Source organism: Neolamprologus brichardi, chromosome 4 (assembly GCF_056152115.1).
Source record: "Neolamprologus brichardi isolate AB-2024 chromosome 4, ASM5615211v1, whole genome shotgun sequence".
Lineage (NCBI taxonomy): Eukaryota > Metazoa > Chordata > Actinopteri > Cichliformes > Cichlidae > Neolamprologus > Neolamprologus brichardi.
The window spans coordinates 1,400,504-1,425,572 of NC_142107.1; the positions used below are offsets into that span (position 1 = coordinate 1,400,504).

The 25,069-nt window shown below is 41.6% G+C and overlaps 2 protein-coding genes across 2 annotated transcripts in view; both read left to right on the forward strand.

The window, feature by feature from the left end:
- The window catches only part of prr36b (proline rich 36b), a 36,642-nt gene extending 34,562 nt beyond the window's left edge, over positions 1 to 2,080 (forward strand). Inside the window, exon 6 of the mRNA XM_006805063.3 lies at positions 1,030 to 2,080. Within this exon, the coding sequence (XP_006805126.3) occupies positions 1,030 to 1,973 (944 nt within the window). The 3' untranslated portion in view covers positions 1,974 to 2,080. The remainder of the gene's footprint in view (positions 1 to 1,029) is intronic.
- A 5,288-nt stretch (positions 2,081 to 7,368) lies between these two features.
- The window catches only part of pkn1b (protein kinase N1b), a 42,438-nt gene continuing 24,737 nt past the window's right edge, over positions 7,369 to 25,069 (forward strand). The window contains exons 1-2 of the mRNA XM_006805065.3: positions 7,369 to 7,639; positions 7,790 to 7,921. Of these exons, the coding sequence (XP_006805128.1) occupies positions 7,895 to 7,921 (27 nt within the window). The 5' untranslated portion in view covers positions 7,369 to 7,639; positions 7,790 to 7,894. The remainder of the gene's footprint in view (positions 7,640 to 7,789; positions 7,922 to 25,069) is intronic.

The window sequence follows — 25,069 nt, forward strand, 5'->3', positions numbered from 1 at the left end:
CCCTCCTGCAGTAATGCACAAGGGGGGGCGTCTCTGCTCTTTATTTACATACATGTCAAGAAGCCCCCCACCTCCAGAAAAACCACCACTTATGATGAACATGACATTAAGTTAGCAGTGACATAAATTGGGGAAGTGGAATGGAGGTGGGCTGCAAAGCAGCTTGCAGGTATAAAACAGTTGGATGACTCGTGCTGCTTAAAATGCAGGTCCAGTTTGAGTTTAGCCAATCAGATGCGCAGAAGGGCATGAGGTGAATCTGCATCCTCGTTCGCTACATATGCAGCTATAAATAGTACCATCTCCTCTCTGGTCTGGCCTCGTGCTCTTCATTGAAACCCTGACCGGAACATACCCCACAACACACACACACTGACACAGCTGTAGCTTAGATGTCTCTAAAATACCAGCTTTTGTCATTTCCTAAACACTAAATTTACATTCATGAGACCATGAACGACTTGATTCAGGTTTGTGCTTCCCTGACTTGGTGATTATACTTCAGTGATTATACCGTTTCCTCTACCATACACTGAAGTTACTTTTCCACATGATTAAAACCACACATTATCTTGATATGATCAACTTCTTGTGATTATATTTTTTATCAGTTCTATCCCATGTGCCCGTTGTCTGTACTCTACTGTGAATCACATATATGACCACTGTCCTGCATGACAGACATCATGTTCCTGAGAATGACACCTCAAATGTGAGACTGGGATTTTGGTGCAGACTACTCAACCGAGTGGTCCTATATGAAACAAAGGTGTGGCATTAGAGGAAACATGTTGCACTGAGTGTTGTGTGATGTGTTTCATTGTACCGGTTTGTAGCTGCGGTGTTCAGCATTCCTCTATCGCTTTTATTTTGGAAGCCCCTTCCCTTGTTTTTTGTTCCTTTTTTTTGTTACACCTTTTTGCATTTGTGTCAGATCTCTCCTCCTTCCTGGCCCCTTGTTGTACTACCCGTTCTGTTTGATGCATGCATCTATAACGGATGCACCAAGTGATCTTGACTGTCCCACAGGAGATTGGAAGAGATATGAAGTGGACGAAGCTCACAGATGGCAAAAACACTCACAGGAAGACAACCAGAACCAGAACCACACTGCTGCAGCTCCCATAGCGAATGGTCACTACTTGGCAATGGTCCCGGGCAACAGGAGGCCCATTGATCCGACTCTTGCTGCCCATTTTGCCAAAATTGCTCCCCCTCCATCTCTGACCGGTGCTGCTGCTGACGGTCACGCTGGCGGAGAACAGCTGAAGAGGTTGGAGCAACACCAGGAAAAGCTGAGGGAGATGCAGCAGCGCCAGGCGCAGGAGAGGCAGAAGAGGCAGTGGCTGGAGGAAGAGCATCTGAGGCTGGAGCAACAGAAGCAGCTGGAGAAGCAGCGCAGGGAGCTCCTCCAGCTGCAGCTGCAGCAGCAACAGCAGGAGCACCGCCACCGCAGGCAGGTCCTGCAGTGGCAGCTGGAGCTGGAGCAGCAGTACCGTATGCAGCAGAAACAGATCCAGCAGCAACAGCAGCTCAGGAGGAGCCCGACCGGAGTGATGCTCTCCCCTTCCTCGGGGCTCTGCACCATCTACGAAGCCATGGAAACCAGCGACGAGGAGGACGAAGCCAGAGGGGAGGTGAGAAGGAGGGGGCGGTCCCCCCACCGGCAGCAGCACCTGCGCCCGGTGCCCCCGCAGGAACTGGAATGGAATAAGAAGGTGGACATGGTCCAGCAGCTCATCAACCAGACCATGGTGCTGTCTGGTGATACAGACTGCCCTCCGCTCCTCCTCCTCCCTGTGGGGTCTGGGGGCACCCTAAGCCCCCTGGAGAGCAGCATGTGGCCCAGTTTGTTTCCCCAGTTCAGCCCTCCTACCGCTACAGTCACATCTGTCAGCAGCTACTCCCCAGACAGCCAGGGCAGCTCCCCAATCAGTGACTGGACTGTGGTCGAGGTGGAGACCCATCACTGAACAAGGGAGGCGGAGAAGCACATCAATAAATCGGTGCGAGGAACAGTTTCACATATTTACGAATATCTGTTTTTAGTTTTTGGCACAGGGTTAGGTGAGAAGATTGATACGACTCTCACTGCTGTTCTGCTCAGTCGAGCCACAGTTATTCTAAGAAATTGAAATCTACTGGCAAAGATGGAGGGAAATGTATCCAAATAAGCTCACAAATAAATCTGTATGGAAGCAAAGCACAAAGACGACAACTGACCTTTTATTTGATGGGGTTAAACGGTCCCCTCCTGTGTGGTGAACTGCTGACACCAGGATTTGGTGTGGATTTCTGGAGGCTCTGAGTTCATGTGATGAGGTTCACCGATGGGAGGGGCTTGGAACACAAATAGGAGAGCTGCAGGAAGCATTTTCTACATACAGCCACACACCAGAGCCAAAAGGGTGATATTGATCTACTCATCTAATGCTGTGCCAAAATCTCACGCTGTTATTCATGAGCAGCGTGCATCATACGACTGAACTCCTCTCACAGATCTGATCTGCTTATTTTAATGTGCCATCGTTACTGAAGCCATACGAGAATTTTACGGATAAGCCGGATACTTGATTTAACCATAAGACCATACCAACCTGGTCTTCAACAGATTACTTGTAGTAGAACATATTCACTGTAGATGACCCCATGTAATTGATTACTGTAACCCAGACATGCATTCTGTCATACCGTCGCCTCATATTAGAGCATGTTCTCCTTACCAGAAGCACTTAACATCTGTCCTCAGCTGTCTTACTCTGAAATGCGCTGGATCTACTTTAGCAGCCCTGTTGTCTCTTGTGTCGTGTGGGTGCAGCGCTCCACGTTGTTGTCTCTTTTGTATCTAGACCAAACACTGGTCGCGCTCTCAAACGAGAGACTGAGCTATGACAAATTGCACTGGTTTTCTACCGTTGTTTATTCGCTGTTATGGTCTTTGCCAAAGTATTTATACAGGTAAGTAGTGTTGTGTTACATAGCCAGTACTGTTGATAGATGATTATTTTTTCTGGGCTTTTACATCCCCCCCAAATCCCCATAGTGAAATACCTAAATCGGTGTATTGTGTCCCCCTACAAACACCAGTCTCTGCTGAGTGTTACTGTGACTATACTGGACAAGCAGGTTTTCATGGACTTAATAGAGCTGTCAGTCACGGAGGAAGAGGGAGGCGTTAAGGAGAAGAAGGGCGCTCCTTGTTCTGCTGTGAGGGGTGAGGGAAGGCGTACAAGGGTGCAGGGCTGGTTGGCAGGGGGGAGAGTTGTCCTCCCTCACACATTCCGAAGTTATAACCTCATTTCCTGGGTCGCCCAGTGTTCAGGGAGTCTCCGAGGTTACAGATGACATCATGGTGGGGGGAGAAGAAGAGGAGATGCGGGGATGAGACAATGCACCCACTCTGAGGCTGTGGGGGGTGGAGGGTGGAGGGCAGCCCAAGTACCAACCTCTATATTTCTTTTATTAAGTATATTAATATAGTCTGTGAAGAGTTTCTATATGTTTCCCTTTGTTATCATATTTTTTAAAAGAGGTGTTTATTTGTATCAGTCAGGTAATGAGAACATGGCAGCCTGTCTGATATTTAAATGTGTTGAGTGAAGAAAAAAAAGCACCTGTGTTTCTCTTTGTGTCTGCACAAGGTAGGTGATGTCTGTCTGGGATGATCGAAGTGAAGAAACACCGCCACCTGTTGGCAGCACATGTGACACACTGACCCATTCTTCCACTTACACAGCCTGTGAATCTCTTGCAGTGACATCATTATAGCTAATGGGCTTTTCCTTTATCTACTGCTACTGTAAGCAAAGTGCCCGTTTATATGAGTCTGAAGTCTCCTAAATGAATATTGTAAAAAGCAGATTATATTTCAAAGTGCATACAGAATATAGTTTTCCAAAAATATTTGTACTACAGCTGGACTATGCATGTGTTGTGTGGCCTCTGCTGTTGTATGCTGCTTTCTATCATATCATTAAGAGTTTGTTTTTTCTGAAAAGATCAACATACGAGCAAGCGTAACTAGTGCATGTGTGATTAGAGTAGACTTATATGTGCACCTTTATTGTCAAAGTACAGTCTACTCCGCCTCAAGCCACTTTACACTGATATTTTTGTGTACCTTTGCTATTGAATTTCATATGAATCTATACAAAATTGCTGTTTACATTCTCAGTATTTTGATATTCAGTGTGCGAGTGATCGTCATCCTCTTCTTTAGTACTGGAGAAGCTTTCTTTGTTGTGCCAGTGTTCCAGATCATTTTAAAGTATAAAATGTCAAAACTTTTATGCTTTCAATATTAAATAAAACTGCTTTAAAACAATTGGTTATAGTCTTGTTTTAAAATTCATGTCATTTGAAAAACAATTTAAAAAGAGATGTAAATGAGAAGCAGCTACTCAAAAACACAGAGACTGATTATTTTCATACAGAAGAGAAGAGGACCTTTGCTCGGGGTTACGGTAACCAATGAGGGGTTAACTCAATGTACACTCACCAGCTGCTTTCTTCATTTAAGCGTTGTTTAAACACTGCAGCCTAAATGAGTATTGTTTTTGACCATGCCCATCTCTTATGACCACAGTGTAACGAAGCTAAAATCGCCATAAACTGGCCACCAGATCTCAATCCAATGGAGCATCTTTGGGATGAGGTGAAACATCAAGTGCAACAGACAAATCTGTGCTGTGAAGTATTGAAGTGTTTCTGAAAACAAAAGGGAGTCCAACCCAGTACCTGAAGACTGTGTGTACACTGTAGATGGCACATATTACACATATGATAGCACTGCTTAGTGGAAAATATTGTTTTTCATAAAAATCCCAGGTCCAAATATCACCAGTTGTCTGTTCATACAGAAATCTGTATCACAAATAAAATCCATTTCTACTCCTGCACTCTGAGCTCAGCCATAATCCATCCACAAAGACAGTGTGGGTGTATACAGTCTGCACTCCCCCTGTATGTCTCCCTCAGCCGTCTGTTGGGTTTGTTAGACCGAGGTGAGTTAACCCGCTGTGTCATCAAACCCTTTTATAGTTTGTAGTTCTTTAAAGTTGTTTCCATTCTATTTTAAATGTTGCCTCTACTCAGCTACATTTCAGATGCAAAATCACACTTTTTTCACTACATATCTAAAGTTCAGTAAGTTTGCAGATTAACATATCAATAAATACATACAGTACGACCTCATTAACTTCTAAACAGAAATAACTATATTTGCTATCTTTTTAATAGGACTTTTTTTTCCTGGTATAGTTTGGACCCATTTCGCATCCTGATGGGAGTGATCTCTTTTCTAGGATGCCTGCCGTTAATATGACATAAGCGGTTTCTGAAAGTATACGAAATGACACAATGAGTAACCATGTCACACATAGCTGGATGGTGTAGTGGCATCTTTGGAACAACAGGTCGAGGTTTGAATTCAGCAAGTCTACCTCACAACATGAGCTACAGTGTGTAACATAAGCTGTGGTGGCTCACACATCAACTAACCTTAACAACGTCTGTGTCAGGTATGTGACAATATAGTGAGATACAGAGGACAATATGGACATAATGATCCACGAGTGACGATTACCACAAGGATCCCTGTTGCCTTCACCCTCTACAATTTTTCTAGTTCAACATCGTTTAGCATGCAGGGTCAGAGGTCACATTATTCTCTGAGAGCTGACAGCATAGCTTGACATGGCAGAAAAACACACAGAACAGCATAAATAATAAAAAACCACGCTGGCCTGGTTAAAGGCTTAGAGTCGGTCCTAAATAAAAAGCGGCATATATACAAAACTGCACTCTTTGGGTACCTGATTAAAAATGTTCACTCACAAAATGTGCATTGTGGTTCATTCATAATAATGTAATGCATGAATAAGAAAGAGGTTCAAAGTTTTTCTTCCTTCTGTGTTGAGTGAGGAGATTTGGCTGCACAGTGGCCATATTGTTGCTGCAGTGACATCAAATTCGCAATTCATCATTCATCTACAGCTGTAGTGTTCAGGGTAAGCAGCCCAGTCTTCCCCTCTGGCATGACTTGGCAATGGCACCAGGAGCTGTTTGATCCTGTAGAAGAGAAGGAATGCAATGCACTGGTAATACATAAATAAACATAAATGAACTGATAGTTCCTTTATAGCAGCTTAAAGGGCCATTACACTGATTTTATAAGAAGAAGAGACATCATCAGTTTATTTTAACTCAGACCTACACAGTAAGCTGCAGTGCACAAATTCAACAGATCCAAACTTCATACAGTCACACACTGACTGTATGAAGTTTAGTGTTCCTACAACCAGGTTAGCACGGTGATGCGTTCAAATGTGATCAACAGGTCTCACATGAAAGCAGGAGGGCGCTCGGCTGCCGCAACGGTCTGCGCCTCTTTCCAGCTGCGTCAAGCTGACCAAAGAAATCCGCAATAACAGCAGATCCAGGCTGTGTTGGTTTCAAAATAAAATCCCACACGACTTCGCTGCCAAATTAAAGCGTTTGATGGGGGGATTATTTATTAACTGCTGGGACATACAATTCGAAATAAATGACGTATGCTCTCACAAGAGCTCAAACGGTGATATCTCATCTTTAGTGTGTTTATGCCGCTTTGATTAATAGAAGTGGGAGAATCGATCCAAATATTGATAGTATTGGTATCAGCGCTGGTAATGGTATCGGATTGATAGTAGCGTAGTAGGATCGATACTTTGTCTCTATCCTCTAACTTCGGTATGTGGCCCACTGGATTATGTTGAATACATTTATTTTTGGAAATGAAAAAAAAAAAACTTAAACTCGCACTGTGAAAAATGTCTGAACCTTTTTGTGTTGACTGTCACCTCTATTTTATTTATAGCCTGGAGCAGAAAGGTTAAGTGTTTTAGAGACAAACATACCAGGTTTTTAAAATACACAGTAAGCTGAACGGTGTATTTTATTGTGTTAACTATTTATTTACTTGGTGTCAGATCTGTACCACAAATAGCAGTATAGCACAGCATTAGTGTTTAATGCAGTACTGTCTGTCCTGTGTGACTGGTCTGTTATGTGTACTATTCATTCTCCCTATGTACTAAGACGACTTCCTGTTCTGTGGTAAGTTGGTTAAAAATAAATAAACGCTTGTTTTAATGGTTTAAAAATGCTTCTGTGCGTATGCTCTAGTTTCTATACAAATATCACTGTGAGTGTGGCAGCTATAGAAAGTCTCCACATAATTATTTTAACCTAAAGTTTTGTAAGAACCAAATTTCTTTTGCATTCAGTGCACTGTGCGTGTTATCGCCGATGCGTATTTTATTTTGAAGGTCAAAGCAGGAAGTCCCATTTTTATATTCTCTGTATTCCTTCAGCGCTTGTGTTCCCTACCCAGCAGCAACAGTAACCGGCTCCCAGCTTCCCGCAGAGCCGAGCCGGAGCGCATCGCTTCGGGGAGAAGATGGCCTCTGATTGCTGCAGGCAGCAGAGCTGGGTGTTTCAGTGAGTCCTGGCGGGTGTTGGGTTTCCTCACAGGGCTTTCCTCCCCTGACGATGAGAAGGATCCCCGCAGCAGCGCTCGCCCTCACACTACTCCAGGACAGCCCGCACTGTTTGCGTGATGCAGCCCGGAGTCCGAGAGTTAACGTCCTGCTACCAGGAGGTGATAGTCTGCCCCTCTCTCCACTGTCCACCTGCTTCTCTATCGTTTTTCCAGACGTTACCATGTTAGCATTTTATTCACCCACCTTCCCCACATCAGACTGCGCCTTTACTCGGATTATTTTTTTTAAACTTATTATTATTTTTACAGGACTTCCAACGTTGGACTCTTTGCATTTAGCCACTGGTGCCGCAATGATCCGAGGGCTGTAAAGTAAGACAAACGGTAGCAGAAGTCATCTCATTTGTCGCTGGCATGATGGCCAATCTCAGTGAGCTACAAGTGAGTTTCCAACTTTTCCCTGCTTGCTGTGTGAAAGCTGCTGTGTGCATGCACATGTGTGTTTTTAGCTGACTCCCATCACTACAGGCTCTGTGTGGCGTCTGTGATAACAAATATTACAAACCTTAATGTTTTTGATGCCTGATGATGAATTTGCTGGGATACATCCACAGAGTTGAGATTTATAAAAGGCACATTTCCAAAAAAAAAAGTGTACCAGGAAATGCCCACTCACTGCCCAAAATGCTAGAGCCTACAGTTTGCATTATACACAGTTCCAGACAGCTTAATTACATTTAGTGAGAGAGTTAATTAAAAGACTTTATCTCAGCTCAGATGCTGATAGCATCCAGGAGTCGTGTGAGTGGAAAAGCTGAACCAGAGTCAAAGATGGAAATAGTTGCTGTTCATCAACTGAATCGTTTTACTTTTGATCCTTGTTTAAAGCTATGCTGCCTGGCATGGCCTTTTAAAGACTTTCTATTCGGACTATGAGAAAATCAGCACCAAGTCCAGTAAACAATCCACATCTGCAAACAGCTTATCTGCATTTAGTCATATTATTTTCAGGGGGGGAAGTGCTGCTCTTTCTGCTTCCACTCCAGTTTTACTACAGTTCTGATTTGCCAAATTAAGCAGCAGGACTTCCCTCTGTGGGACACAGCAGTTGCCCTCGGGTGGAGTCAGGGGTGGGTCATGGAGGGTGCTGTGGTGTCAGAGCCCCAGGTCTAGCTCGGAGTGGTTGGCTCACAGCTACCCTAGTATCAGTTCAGCACAGGACACCGTGGAGAAGGATGTTAAAAATTAAAGGACGCTTCAGCTCAGCTCTTTCCAGGAGCAGGTTAAGCAGCAGCACTCTGCGGTTAAGAACCCCAGTCACAAAGTTAAACTACTGCAGAGAGCATGTGCAGATTTCTTTGTGAGTATGAAATAATTTTACTTGATGTGGACAGCTGAAATGGCTATAAGAAAGGCTTGTGATTGATGTGTGACAGCGTGCAATTACAACCACAAAGCACTCACATTTCCTGTTTCTGTACACAAGCATTAACCTGCGCGTTTGATTTGACACCCGTCTTTCCTGTGACCTTCAGCTGCAAGTGCAAATAGCTTTTGTTTTTGTTATGTTTTTTGGGTTTTATTATAAGGCATCAGCAAGTGTTTCTCTCAGAAATCCAAACATAGTCAGATCGCAGTCATTATACAGCACTGCTGAATCATTTGTTGTGAGCGAGAGCTCAAGTATTCCTTGACATTTAATGGCTTTTTTCAAGGAGAAGGTTCCTTTGATGTTTACTGGAAAGCACACTGCCTATGTCTGGATCAACAGAAGCAGACAATATGGGCCAAAGTTTGCCTTCAGTCATGTGTGCTTTCAGAAGAAGTACCTTACTCAAACTGCCACCAGCATAAAATGAAAATTGCGATTAGAGAAGTAGTTTGCCTTTATAAACTAATTATAACTTTAATAATATATTCTTTATAGTGGTATTAATGCTGGAAGACGGTGGTTTGGTGGTAAAACAGTATCATTTTACTCTGGCGAGTTTGCCAAGTTTTAGTTATACTGCATTTCTACCATATTTTTCATCCCAGTATTACTATATCATGACTGCAATGCTGGGAAAAACAACCTGTGTTGGAGTAACAGTAGGAGTGCAGTTTCCTCTGACGTAGGCACAAATGACTTCCTCTTATATTAAAAAACTAAGGGTCATTAGGAGAAAGACACTATTTCCACCTAATATAACGTAATGCTGATGTGGACTGTAACTGACGATGATCAAAGGAGTCATTAATCATTTATGACTTTTACTCAGATATTGACATAGGTATATAGAGACATATTTTTAGTAGCAAACACTCCATTGTTTCAGTGGCATGATGAAGTGTTCATCATTTATCAGTGATTTGATCATTATAAACACCTAACTGTTTTAGTGTAGCAGAAAACTGTCGTGCCCGTTAAAGAAGCAATGACTAAATGCAGAAAACAACAGTTCACACACAGGTGTGTCCTACTCCCTTCACAGAATAGACCAAACTGAGCAACCAGAAGACAAAGTTAAGAGTGAGATGCTGGTGCACTTCTGAAAAGATGACAAGTACATCTGAGTGTTCACTTAGAGTAATTGGATGCTTCACAGGTATTCAAATGGCAGACTTACATGTGCCTGTAAGCCAAATTGTGCTGTTCTGTGGAGGGAGTAGTATGCACTTGTGTAACCCGGGACCTGTGGTTCTCTAAGGAAGTTCAAAAGAAAGTTCGCTTTTAGGTTTTAATCAAACCCCAAAAGGCCAGACACTTTACTTTCCATATATTGTTGTGTCTTGCATATCAGGTTCAGCTACCCTAACATAGAATAGAATAGAATAGAATAGAATAGAATAGCTCTATCGTCACTGTTACAAGAACAATGAAATACAGTTTGGCATCTCTCTGTAAATCTACAAAATAACACAGGTATTTACATTTACACAAGAAAGATATGCACAAGTTATACATACACATGCGTACGGATACACCCATACATACACAAACATACATACATATATGTATATATATATATACATACACATACATGCCATCTGAGGAGCAGGTGCATTGTGAGGTGCAGTGTGATCAGTGATATTGCACATTAACATAATGATAAATGAGCCTTAAAATATAATAAGGCTGCATCAGTGTGTCGCTGGAACAAAGGAACGATGGTTACTGAACTCAATTATTATCTAAATTAACACAAATATTCATGATCACTGATTTCATCAATATACTACTGTCACAGTAATGACCACTGCCCTTTTAAATTACATAACAATAACTGTGTTTTTAAAAAAATGTAAGTAGCATGAGCAGTAAGTTTTCCCTTTGTTTCCTAAACTTCACACAGAGATGATAACTGACTGGTGACCGGTGAGTTGATGACACATTCAAGCTTATAAAGCCCCCTGACTGAATCCATTATTCCTCCTTCATAGCCTGGGCTGCAATTGAGCTGTTTCTGCCCACTATGATGAATTCATTCTCCCTGCGTAACAATGACCAACGGCTCAGTCATTATCCCGGCAGGCCAGCAGCAGCAGCGGCACACAGCCAGTGAGCAATGGCTGATTGAGATCAAGGGGCCATGTTGGTAATGATGATAGGACCTGTCAGATTGGACCAAGACACATCGATGTGGTGATTGCGCTCGTTTGATCGTAGTCCCCTTCCTTTTAGTTCTCCTCAGAATGTCATTAAGGCAGCACTGATGGAAGAATTTGGTCTCACTCTAAAGAAAACAACTAAAATGACTGTTTCTCTCTGAATGAGATCGCGAGATCATGAGAATATAGCTTAACTATTAGCGCGTCTCTGCCATCTCTATCCTGCATTTATCGATTTGCAGCCTCTTTATCTGCTGACCCACCGTCTCTCATCAGATGGCTGTAAGAAGTGTAAATCCAGCTTCCTGCACTGAGCTGATAACATAGCTTGGAAGCTGCTATATACACTCTGTGGCCTCTCCCTCATGAATTCTTTATTTCTGTTGGTTTCCTGCAGTTATTATCTGTACGAGGCAAGTTAGAAGAGTTGCCGCTGCTCCTTCTCTCAGTGTTGTAGGAACGAGGGCTCCAAATTACTTTTTTATTGATCATCCAAGAGAGGGGAAGCGGCTCGGTCTTTAATGGCATTTGACGACTTTGAGAATACTCACGTGCAGAAGCGCTGCTAGATGAGGTTGGCTAATGGCAGCACATGTGTCGTAGTACTCGGTGATGTCTTGCATCACGCTCAAAATTATGTGTCCAGCTGCCACTGCGATGGATAATAGGATTATGAGACTGTGGACTTCAACTCTGTCTCTGACCTCCTTGGAGGGTAGCATTAGAGCCCTCAGTCACCCATGCAGGCTCACAAACACATATATAACCACCTCCCCCCCAGCATCCAGCCCCTCCTGCCTCAATCCAGGATTACACTGTGCATGCAGAAATCTGTCTGTCTCACAGGCATGCCAGTCGGCAAGCTTCCTGCTGCATTACAGCTTCTGAAGTATTGATGGACAAATCGTAATGGAATTCATAAATAAAGCCAATAGATGTGTCTAGCAGTAGCACTGCTCATCAGGGTGCAGCTACGAAGTCCCAATTAGTGCCAGAGAGCAATACTAACACCTTAAATGCCAGAGTAGGAAAAAAATCAGATAAATGTCAGCTAGAATTCATGACTCCCCGTCTTCCAGTCTAATGGCTGCACCTCCCAACATGACTTCACCAGTCATGTTTAAATTCAGCCGACCAGTCTGCAAACCAGCTGATGCTTCAGTCACCCGGCAGACATTCAGAGGATTAATTATCTATGACACCAAGCAAAACTATAACTACAGCAGGAAGACTGGAGAAAACCATCAGCATAGACTGTTGCTTTTTTTCTAAGCTGGTTTGGTGAGTGTTTCAGAGCCTTAAGGGATTGTGGTATTACACGATTGTGCCGCTAAGAAGGACACGCTGGAGAAACGATGTTACGTTTAAAGCGCAACGTATTGTAAGTTCCTTCTGGAAGTGGTAATTCTGCCAGTATTACCCAAGAACAGGAAGGGCACAAAGGAAGGGAGCCATCAACGCCGACTGGTTGCTAAAGTAGTTTTGTGATGCCAGAGGGCACTGAGGCTGAGGTGAGCTTGTGAAACAGCTTGGACTGTGTTTTTTTTTTGTACCTCAGCTTGGCACTGCCGGACCATTCACTGAGGTAAAAAGGAGAAGCCACAAGATAGATAACTCCATATTTTATCATAAAAACAAAAACAAAGAATAAATAAGAAAAAACATTTTCAGAGCAGTTTGTTAAGAAGCTGGAATAATCTTCATCAGTAAATATGAGTTTTTCCACGTGTCATAATGTGTACGAGATGTTCAAATGTCATCTGAATGAATCTTTTCATGGATTTGTGGCAACATTATTTCCTTAAACTGTGTCCGAAGTGATAAAGCTTGAGCTTAAGATATTCTAAAGTAGTAAACCATTTGTTGTCCTCAGACAGCAAAATCAGATGTATAGTACTTTTTAAACCTAATTATTGTACTGCAGGACAGGAAATACAACACTGAAGAAGGAAATTACGTAGATAAAAATTATTTTTACTTTTGACCATATGTGGTCTGGCCCTTTCTCTGTGTATGGTTTTGTCGCTGATGCCGGCTGCTGCACATTCGTTCACATTTAGAACAAGTTTATACTCGGGGGGGCAACACGGCCAGTAAACACCACATCCACCACAAATATTAGATGAAGAAGCGCTGTTAACAAACACATGCTTGACGTCCCTGTAGCTGAGGTGAAGTCTAGACACACCCCTAGCTACATTTTAAACATGTATTTTTTTAAAGTTAGGGACAATAATATTGGAGACCATAAAGACTGAGTTGGTTTTGGAGTGGTCATCTGACTCCTCCAACCTCAACAGTCAGATGACCCCCAGTGAGCAATACTGGGAAGAGAAAAACTCCAGGGATGGAGTGTTTCATTTTTCAAACTATTTGAAAGATATTTTCATTTTTTTTGTAGCCAAAGAAATGTATCAGTTTTATGTACGAAATATCTAATCCTGGTCACTTCCACTGGACTTCCACATAAAGTTAAAACTGGTCATTTTTATTGGCCAGTCCTCTCTCTTGTACTCAATATTGATCCTGTGGCTTTATAATGTTGTTAGTACAATGCAATTTTAAACTAGAGCCATTTGCTAACAGTACAAAGATCAAATCAGCTAGGGGTCTGGAGTTAAACCTCATTTTCAACATCAGATTGACTGATTAAGATCTGATTGTTTGGGGGATTAATCAATAAAAGAAAACAGACTTGGAGCATCAGCAAGCTTTTAAAAGGGTAAGTTTTATTTCAGAACACTCAGACTTATTTCACTTAAATCATGACAGCACATGGCAGCTGGATGCCGAGACCTTTGTGTTGCAAAATGACGTACATGGTAGAATCGATGAAGTTGCCACATGCTAAAGTAAAGAGAAAGAGGAACCTGTACTGTGTGACCTGGTTGTGGTTACACTTGAGGCAATAAGATGAGCTGCCACGCTGCCGTGCAGAGGTCATGTGATAGCCTGTGTGTAGCGCTGCAGGGGTGGTGTTGGATTTAAGAAGCTCGCCACGCTGAGGCTTCGTGGGAACAGCAGCGTGGTCGGCCATGATGTCGCTTGCAACAGCGAGCTGTCTGTTCTGTCCACCCAGAGGCTGTAAAAGTCTGAGAGAAATGGAACAAAAAATTCTGTTATTACCTTCTTGAGAGGGAGCGACAAAGGTAGTAGCTGGTTAGCCCGACAACAAGCCCACCCTTCAGAATGTAACCCAAACTGCAGCTATTGTTAGTAAAGTCTCTGAGGTTGAATTGCTGGAACACTGGGATACAGAGGAACAAAAAGCACCCAGGTGCCATTGTAAGTTTGGGCTTTTCCCCCCCCCAAGATATCAACAATGCACGGGATATGATGAAAGCTGTAACTGGAGGAGCATAAATAGTTTTTAATGAAGAGGGAAAGCCAACAGAAGACAGAGAAGAGAAAGCTTGACTCATAGTTCTGGTACTGAGCTAGCTGACAGGCTGCACCAGCTTTGATATGGATATGTATTGTGATATGCTACGGCAGACTCGGACTTTTATGAACCCTGGCCTTTTCTTCCGATAAGCTCCGACCAGCAATACTACATTGTATAAAAGAACTGCTGTCACATGGCTCTAACTTTTATATTTTTCTTCTTATCAACACACATGCTGAAATTCCAGAACCAATAATAAACTGATCCTACAAGAAGTGTTATCAGTGTATCCAAAACCTGTGTCCCCACAGACCCTCACTTTTCCAAAATGCTCTTCTTGATTTGCTGATAGACTGCAAACAGGCGGTTATGTGGTGATTAGTAATGATAGAAAGTCAGTCACATTCAGCAACTTCAAGCTGCTGAAATAGACTGGTACTTTAGAGCAGTTTTCTACTCTAGCTGAGCACTTTCACCCATTCATACACACATTGGTACAGTGCTTTCATTCTAAGGTTCATGCACAAACTCACTCCAGTGGAGCTGCATGCATACATTTTTTTCTCATCTTCGCAGTGAGTGATTGAAGTAAATACTAATGAGAGCACAGGATGCTTTTTACTGACGTATAACCCGCCCATAAGGTGGGTTTACTAAACAGTAGGAATTTTTGAGCTTTTGGTAGAATTATTTAGCATTATTGTTTGCATCATTAGCATGGCTGTGAGCATGGTTGGACTGCAGTTTTTCGGCTCTTCTGCATTTTTTTTTAGCTCTAGTGGTTGCTGCTTAGACGTGCTACTTTAGAAATAGGAACAGTGTTTTATTTTGAGTCATATCCACACATGCTTATCTGCTGCTGGTGCATGAATCCACATCTGAAAATAGTCCCTAGATAATGCTTTGTTAGCTATTTTTTGAGCCTTTTTAAAAGTGAGGTTCATGCAGTGCTCCTAAGCATATTGAATAAGTAAGTACTAAGTATTCCCTTGCAGGATTGCACCGTTGCATAACCCCAGATGAGCAGCAGAAAAATCAAAGTGCCACATCATGTGCAGACTACTCTCTGCAGACTACTTTGACCTGATGAATGGGGTCTTGTTTTCATTAGCCATTATAGTGCAACCAAGATCATACAAATCTGCAAACATTTCTGCATGTTTGTTTTTTCCTCCCGCTCCAAGCACTTCGCTGTCATAATCAACAGCATCAGTAAAGAGGGATAATCGTCTGCATTATAGAATGGACCTCTTATCCCCCTCAGCCCTTCTGCCATAATCATTTTTAATCTTCCTCTTCCATTACCATCATGCCGGTTCAGCCACTCCATTACACAGTGTGTCTCTTTCCGCTCCCTTTGTCCTCTGATAATCACTGTAGGTGACATGTTAGCATATTGAGTAAAGCATGTGTCACAAAGCCTGTTGTTGACCCGTTAGATTCAGGAGCAAGAGGCCGGAAGACACTGCGGGATGACATCTTAATAACCTCAGATTTAAAACACATGATTTTCTGATGAAATCTCTCATGGACATCCGTGCATGATTTACACAACATCTGAGTTTGGATTTATACCAGGAAGTTGGGGGGAGGTGGGGGGGGGGGGGGGGGGGGGGGGAGTACAGTACAGTAATGGGGCAAATCCTGCAGCAGTTGTAGCTCATTCATGTTTTAGGCTGCGGGATTCCTGTGAGATTTCAGTTATGGAGCATCCACAAAGGAGCACTAAGTAGAATTTCTTAAAATCGAATCTGCAGGAAGTTACTTCCATCTACCTGTGTGACTTTAATCTATAGACCGAATCAGCTTTTTATTTCTCCTCTCCCTTCAGGCTTCTGTCTTTATGCACATTACCTCACTGATATCACATGCCTTTTCTCCTTTGTGACCTCCCCTGCGTTTTCTCCTATTTTGAGAGCTCTTAATATTCCATATATTTTCAGTCTTTTTGAGTGTAATGCACCATACGTTCCCATACCCAACTTGAAATCAGTTTTAAATATGGAGAAAGGCATGGAGTTAAAGCAGTTCTGACTGCAAAGTGCCTCATGGGTTCTCCTCTGAGTAACACCCTTATGCAGGCTGACTGTTGTAGGTCAACAACTTTGTTTTCTGCCTTTTTTATATACAGGTGCATCTCAGTGGTGCATTCAGGGAAAAGTGGGTTATGTCTGTTGCATTCATTTCCACTGACCTTTTTTTACCTCTCAGCCAGTCAGGGCCTGCTCTTTAAAAAAACATACTGAATAGGTTAGCCTAAAAGCAAATAACTACAAATCTCCAAAAGCAAAGCGTTTGTTTGTGTACACCAGGGGTCAAGCTCAGCCAGCAAGCTGCATAATACCATCTCATGTAAGCTGATGGCTCAGCTGATACCCTTCTGTGTGTATTATCAAGGTTTTGCAGACACGTGACCACTAAACACGTGACACTAACTTGTCTGCTATGTTGGACATGTGACGATCATAGTGGCAGCATAGGCTCAAGTGAAGCAGGCCAAAATCATACAGACGTAAAGACTGGTCTGCAACTACCTAGCAACCACTAGTTGTAAAGCAACTTGTTGTTGCTGGCAACCAGTTGGGGAAGGCACTAGGAAAATTATGCCTCTGTTGCTGGGGCTATAGCAATCATTTTCATAGTGCCTTCCCCAACTGGTTGCCAGCAACCAGAAGTTGCTTACAACAGTAGTTGCCAGGTGGTTGCAGACCACTCTCTATGTGTGTGTCATACAGACCTAGAGACTGGTCTGCAACCACCCGGCAACCACCACCCAAGTGAGACAAATGAGTATTCCCCAACCGATAGTCAAAAACGTATTTTTCTGCGGTTGTAGTTTGAATGCAAGGGATGGTCTTGAAATACTGTCTGAGCTGTTTTAAAACTGCAAAAAGTGCAACACAAACCAGAAATGGAGACTGTTTGTCTTCAAAGGAAAAATTGTGCCTTTTAAACACGTTGGCTACAACGTCTCCATTTTCTATTCGCTTTGCACTTTCTTACGTTTTTCTGCCACACAGCTAATAGGTAGAGAGCAGACAAACATGAAAAACTACAAGCAAATGTGGAAATGTGCTAGCAACAAGATCATCAGGAACCACTGCAAGCCAGTTTGGAAATGCGTATTTCTGCCTAGCAATCAGTGGCTTTACCGTGTCAGTGTGGTAGACAACTCTTGAGCAATGAATGTCACATATATGACCTCAGATCTCATGTATGGGTTGCTGCTTTAGCTGATTCAGCCTGCATACAGCTTTGCAAGCCACTTTACAACCCGCTTACATACGAGCTCCTCCACTTCATGTCCTTTCTTACTTAGTTAACGCCAAATCTGTCATCACTGGCCCTCTACTCTGTAAGGGGCGGTCTTGATGTATAACTTCCCACAAGTAGGGATGCACCAATCTGGGATTTGGATCAGTCTAATACAAATTTAAAAGATCGAATTGGTTAAACAGTGGGTGACAACCACCTGTTCTATTCCCTCAGTTATTCTGTTTTCATCTCACCACATTATAGCAGCAGCTAGCAGGAGAACTAACAAAAGGTCAGCAGTTTAGAGGTCTTTTAAGCCGGCTATACCAAAAGATTTTCTTTCTAAGTATGCAGCAGAAAAGCTTCAGTGACAATGACAATGTTTTCCTCTCTTTCTCACGCTCCTGCTGTTCAGTTTAGCACTTATTAGGAAGGTGTTATTGTGTTATTACCGTAACATAGAATGTCATCATCAGAAACACTCAAACTTAAGTGAGTGTGTTTTTGTGAGAGGAGGTTCCCTCAGTGCGTGTCTAGCATGACCATAAATAACAGCAGTATGCAGTAATGACTCACACTGAGCTGAAATAAGATTGATGCAAATAAATGCGGTAAATAGTGTATTTTTAAAAAATGTGCCTTGGTCCTTTTGTCATTTATTATTTAACTGAGAAGTTCAATAAATTTCTGTTTTTGGATGTATTATTTCATGCATGTTAATGACATATAAATATACTACATAGAAGCAATGTTTAAGATGATGTTGCCTTGCACACAAAATTTAATATAAGGTTGGAGTAAAACGGACTTAAAAGAATGGTATTTTTGGAAATATTCACAATCCTTCAACTGTGTCATTTTTATTTCTATCTTATCCTAAGCTTCTGTTACATGCAAGACAGAGCCATATTAATTATGAGAACTGTGGAGCTTTTCCCATTCAGGTTTTTATGCTGTTTTATTCCTGAGGAGCCTGAACAGAGCGCCTGTTTGTTGCAGGAGAGTTCACAATGGACAAAGCTAGGAACACAAACACATTAGTGTTTACTGAAGTCTCTTGAGAAGATAGACTCTTTCACAACGATGCCGTGCATGTCGATCAGCTCCTCCCCAGCTGTGAAGCGGACATTGCTGCACATTCACAAACTCACGGCCATGCAGGCAGATGTGCACTCGGACACGAGACGCTTTTTTTGTGACCTAAACCGGAGCACATTTTGTCTCCTGTCTGCTCAGACGTGGCGAATCTTCTCCCCTCATAAATGTGAATTCAGTACAGTACAGCACATATACATACGGCAGTGTTACACTTTGTAAAAAGGAGATTTGGCTAGAGAATTTCCCTGGAATATAAGGGATTTTAGGGATTAACAGGCAGCACACAGACACAGTCCAAGGTACATTCTGTAAGCAGTTAACTCATTCATAGAGGGCAAGAGTTTAAATCCCAATACAGATTTGATAATAGCTGGGAATTTGGCTGAAATAATTTTGTGATTTGTTTGGTGTATGTTTTCCTGGTCTTAAAACAGAACTGCAGTGATTTAGTATTTCACTGCGATAAGGTTTGTGCATTTTCAAAAAACAGATTAAATGAAGAATATTTGATATTTAAAATTGAGCATGACTGTATGTTTCCCAATTTCCTTGGCAGCCTTCTTGCATGGTAAAACTCCATGTGTTATACTCTGCAAAGCCAGCTATTACTATGCATGCTCTCTGTTAAACGTAAAAGGAACTTTTTTTCATTTTCCTACTAGAAGATGAAGAGATTGATACCTACTAAATGACCTAGGAGCTTATATAGCGTCTACACAATAGAGGCCAATTAGTTCATCATCATATTATTATTATTTACTGTTTAAACATAGGTTACATGTGGACCAACTTTTTTGAAACTGGGGTTGTATTGAGTCATAAATGCCAACAAAAAGGCTCATATTGCTGTGTAACACACATTAGAAGGGTAATCACTCATCAATATGGGGGGCAAATATGGGGGCAAAAAGAAAACTGTCTGGATTGGGAATAGCGGCGTTAATATCTTCACAGTGAGGAGAAAATTTGATTCAAAATGTATATATGTTTAATTGCTTGACCAGCAATGTCTTTAAGGGTGACGTACCACGATTTGAAAGTCATGTTTAGTCTTGTGTAATGGTGCAGAAACATAATTGAATTTAAAACTGATGGTGATGAAGAAAAAACCTAACCTTCCATTCTCCAGACAGTTGATGACAAGCTAGCTAATACAGCTACAGCTGGTTCTAAGCTAACATTATGCCCCTCAATGGCTCGAGTATCCTGAAAATCAAACTTTCCCTCTGATAAAGAATTTGATTACATTCTCACATCATATGACAGGTTTATTCACTAAATGTCCGTGTCCAACAATTTTCAAAGAAAGTTTCACTGACAGCAGCTAACAGAATCTAATAGCAGCTGACAGAATCTAACAGCGGCTATCAGAATCGAACAGCAGCTAACAGAAACTAACAGCAGCTAACAGAATCTAACAGTGGCTAACAGAAACTAGCAACAGCTAACAGAATCTAACAGAAACTAACAGCAGCTAACAGAATCTAACAGTGACTAACAGAAACTAACAGCAGTTAACAGAATCTAACAGGGGCTAACAGCGGCAAAGACAGCATTAATAGAAATGTTAATAGAAATGTTCAGGATATCCTCAACCCATCTCAGTATCACTTTCATCGGTCAGAAGTGAGCTTCATTGACTCATCTACTTGTATGGACTCCTCAGCGGCCAGTTTAGCTAGGATTATGTACTTAACCCTTTAAAACCGGTCGGAGCGGGCACGCTCCACTTTGCTTAACTACTTTTTAAATCCCAGTAGCACTGTAACCACATAAACTAGCGCAATTATTGTTTTTGCATATGAAACCGGAGGAGTTGTACTTACATCTTGTGCCATCAGCTTGCCCTAGGTCACGGTTTCCTTCCACATATAGCTTTGCAAAAAATTGCATAAAAAGCACTTGCAGCAACAAAAACATAATATTCCAGAAACACGCTTTGCCGATCCGATCAGCTGTTCGCAACACTTCCTACGTTTTCATTTTCGCAGAAATGTAGTTTTTTGCCATCAAGGTCTACCATAAGCCTATACTGGTGTTTTTAAAAATTATGTTTGACTTTATGACTTTCTGTGTCATTTCTGGGATGCTTAGAAGTCAAATTGCACTGCTGGAAATAGTTTATTTTGATGCACATGCTGTTTTCTTTGCAGATTTGCATTATAGGATTGTTTTTTGTTTTTTCTGCAGTATATAAAAATTGGTGTATTTCAAAAATATAACTATAAAGACACTCAAAATATATTTCCTGTGGTTGGAAACTATTTTGTGCAACTTTTTTGTATTTACAGTTTTAAGGGATAAGCCTCTTAAATTTCTCTAACTAGAAATATATGTTAAAAAAACAAAAACGATTTTCAATTTTTTTGTAGTTTATTGCACTTTTTTGCAATTTATGTAATTACTATACACTTAATGCATACATATTATTAAAATTTGGACTACAATGGTTGTATTGATGTATAGCAACTTGATCCCAAAAATGGCACTACAGCATTTATAAAATATAATATAAGCTCTGGCGGACTTGGTCCTATGGTAGGTCTTAAAGGGTTAAATTGTGATGGGTAAGAAAACAGAATTCAGTTGTCTGCAATCTGCAATGCATTGACATTTAATGATACTATTTTGCACCCTGTTACTTTAATGTCTTAAAATGGCCAGGAATGTAATGTAGATAAATGCAGGATAAGTGTGTAAGTTGGGGGGGCTTGAGATTCCCCATTATTTCTGGTTCTCTCGTATTTATTACCACTTTATCCCCGTGCAATGCAAGAAAACAAAATGCAAGACAAAAGCTAAAATAAGCGATTGATCAGTTTGCTGTAGCTTTTGGTGGACAGAATGGCATCAGTCACATCAAAGATCATACCTAACTCTACTGCTCGGTAGTGAAACTAGGCTCACATAGGAGTTGGCTCAGTCTCGCTGACTGTAACAGTGTCCTCAAGTTAACTTTGAAGCCCAAAAGCAGACTTCCCTCCGATCTGCTGTGCCAACATCATGCAGAGCAACACTTCCTCCTCTTAGTACCCTCAACATCCAACTGACATGCTCCTTTACAGTGCTGTTTTATTCATTACCAATCAGTTACAGTACATTAGGCCTGTGTGTTTGTGGATGTGAGTCTTGGAAATGAGAGTTAATGTATCTTTGTGGTTGAGCTTGTTCACTGTTTTCTGTTGGTATCCATTGCCTTGTTTTATCTGCTGGGCAGAAGTGTGTTTGTGTGTGTGTGTTTGTAAGTGCAGGGATTAATTGGAATTCTCTGTTTAGTCCACTTCTTCTCAGGTGAGGTTTATCACACTACAGACGTTCTTTAGAAATGGCCCACATCTGCACATAATAAAATTGACAACATGACCTTGCATTTCACTTTTAACCTTTATGAAAGAAAATGAATTTTCATCAACTTTCAACAAATCCCCCTTTCAGGGACAAAAACGCCTCCTCATGCAAAACGCGGCTTAGGGTTCATTTATTAAATTATTCATAACTTGATTCAGGTAAGAAAGTCCATTCCCAAGCCTCCTCGTTACAATTGTTGCCTGTGAATTGCAGGTGTTTGTGAGCGAGTGAGTAATAAAATGAGTGCTCACAGAATGAAGCATTCCCTGACCGCCTGCACTTCCAACAAAATGGGCCTAATCTCTATTTTTAGCTCCAGGCGAGTTAAGATGAGTTGACAGGCCATTAAAACTTAATCAAAGCGATAGCTTTCTGTCACCCACCGGCATCACCGGGCAGCCTCTGTTACCAGAGATATGTGCATGATGGATGGACGGTAAGCTTAAGAGAGGTAGGAAAGAGGGAGCAACACTATTATTATTACAATAGGTATAAAGCAAAGAAAATACAGACAGGCCAAGACAGAAGAGGTTGCAGAGAGAGAGAGATGAAGATAGAAGTTGGGAGTTGTTTTGTTCCACACTTTGACTCTTATAGGCTTGTTTCATCTAGAAACAATTCCAACTGTAGCCGGTGGTCCTTGTTCTTGCTGGATGAGCAGCTGATTGATTGAAATCCGCCATGATGTGGTGGGAAAAACATAAGACTAGAAGATCCAGGGCTAGCCGGTTAGCAGTGACTTAACTTTAAAATAAAATCAAGGAGGACTAGGAGAACACTAGTATTTTAATTATGGATGGAATTCCTCTCTCAGATTCATAATCTCGTCCTATTATATCGCCATGGCAAAGTCTATGTGGAGTATTTTCTTATCTAATCAATTCACAGATGGAATGTAAAATTTATACAGTGTTTTAATCTCATTAAGCCAGGATGATGTTTTTGATGTCAGACTTTTGTCTGAGCATCTGTCTAAGGCCTCCAGTCCCTGGCAGCTCTTCAATTTGCCAGGGGTGCTAAGACTCCCCAGGCCAGTCATGAGAAGGACAGCAGGGACAGTTGGATGAAAGGCGCGGTCCAGGTCACAGAAAAATACCCTGCTCTGAACACTGTCATTGTTCAGAGAGGCTATGGATAACAAGCAGGTGTTGATCGTTGATGGAGGACAAGGTGCCAAACAAGGAAAAACTGAGTTAAACTGTTATTCTTTCATACAGATATTTGTGTCATCAAGTTTATCAATTCAAACTCATCAAGGGTCATCCTGAATACCAAGATAAAGTTGTTATTTTTCTCTCAGTCTGGTTGCTGATGCTGTTCACAGCCTTCTTTCACTCTCTAAATAGTGAGTACATGGTTGCAGGGGAGCAAGACTTCTGCTCAGGCAGTAAAAGCCTGGTGTTTTTTCCTTTTTAAAAAGTTGCTATAAACAGTTGTTAAAATGCTAAGTTAACAACAGTTTTAAAAAAATCGAGTTGAAAGCTTCCTGTTTTTACACAGTGGCGATCCAGCCTGCATCACAGATGCACAAGTGCAGGGGGACAGAGCCGGACTTCTGTAGAGCGATCTAAAAATAGCGGCCTGACTGGACATAGTGTACGGGGAGAAGATTTTGAAGGAGAGCTGTATTGTGTTTTACAATGGAAAAAAAAACCTTGGGTTTCAGAGGGGTGTAGTACGAAGATGAATGGGTTAGCAAGCTATGCCGAGCTTTCTGTCGCTCTCTTTTTATCTGGCGAAATCACTATGGTAACTGATGCTGAACATGAGTTAACCTGGTTGGTTAAAACTGCAAGTGCCACGTTTTCACTGATTCTCTTGTTTACAGCATGTTTTAAGTGCAGTATAGATTATCTGCTGGGGGAATGGATTTTATATGGGCAACTTGAAACAAATTTCACTTTGATCTGCCAACAAAGTAAGGCAATTTCCACATGTCCTTTATTAGGCTATGGGATGGTAACATTAATGTTTAAATATATATCCGGTTTAAAGTTTCAGAGCTCTTAGAAATGAACAGCAGCACAGAGAGTGAAAGTTCTTTACAGATTTTCATCAATATGTCGTCATAATAATCTGATAATGTCTCTGATTGACGCAGGTGTCGCTCATGGGGATGATTTTGTGTGGAAGAAGAGTCACATGATCAGGGAAAGGTTCCTCTTTATGTAAGCACAGTTGATAACCACCGTCCTGACGCCGGCTTTAGGTTCAGCCAAGCCAGCTAATGCAATGAAGCTCGACTTTGGTGAACTTACTTCTTCAGCTGTTATTTGAAAAACAACGTCAGTTTTGACTGAGTGAAAACTGAGGGGCAGGGTCTCTACCTTACGATATAAAATGACTGGAGCCGACTGCTGTTGTGATTTGGTAAATAAAACTGAATTGAATTGATTTAAATTGTTAGTTTTTACCCCACAGCCATGAACCGGTGAACCAACTTTGTGAACATGATAACTCGTAAACAAGGTGCCGTAGGGTTTTCAGATCACTATCATAGGTGCATCTCCGAAAAATCTCCGAGAGGCCTTCAGAGGTCAGAGGTCAAGTTTTGTGAAAATGTTGTTAACTTGATAACTTGTGAAAGACACCACCTAGGATTTTTAAATTCATATTATATGTATCTGTTAAAAATCTCAGACAAGTTTGAATCTCAGTGACTTTGACCTTAAGGTCAGAGGTCAAGAAAATCCTGTGAATGCAATAGCCAATGAAAGAAGTCACCAAGGATTTTCAAACTGGTACATTATGTGGATCTCCTCGGAGGCTGAGGGTTGGCACTGTTGACTGACAGTAATTTTATGTGTTAATTTTAAATCCAAATCAGATGAACTGACTGTAACTTTAAGAGCCGTATGTGTATGCGAAGTGATATGGTCTTAGTTCCTGATAATGTGGTCAGTACACTTTTA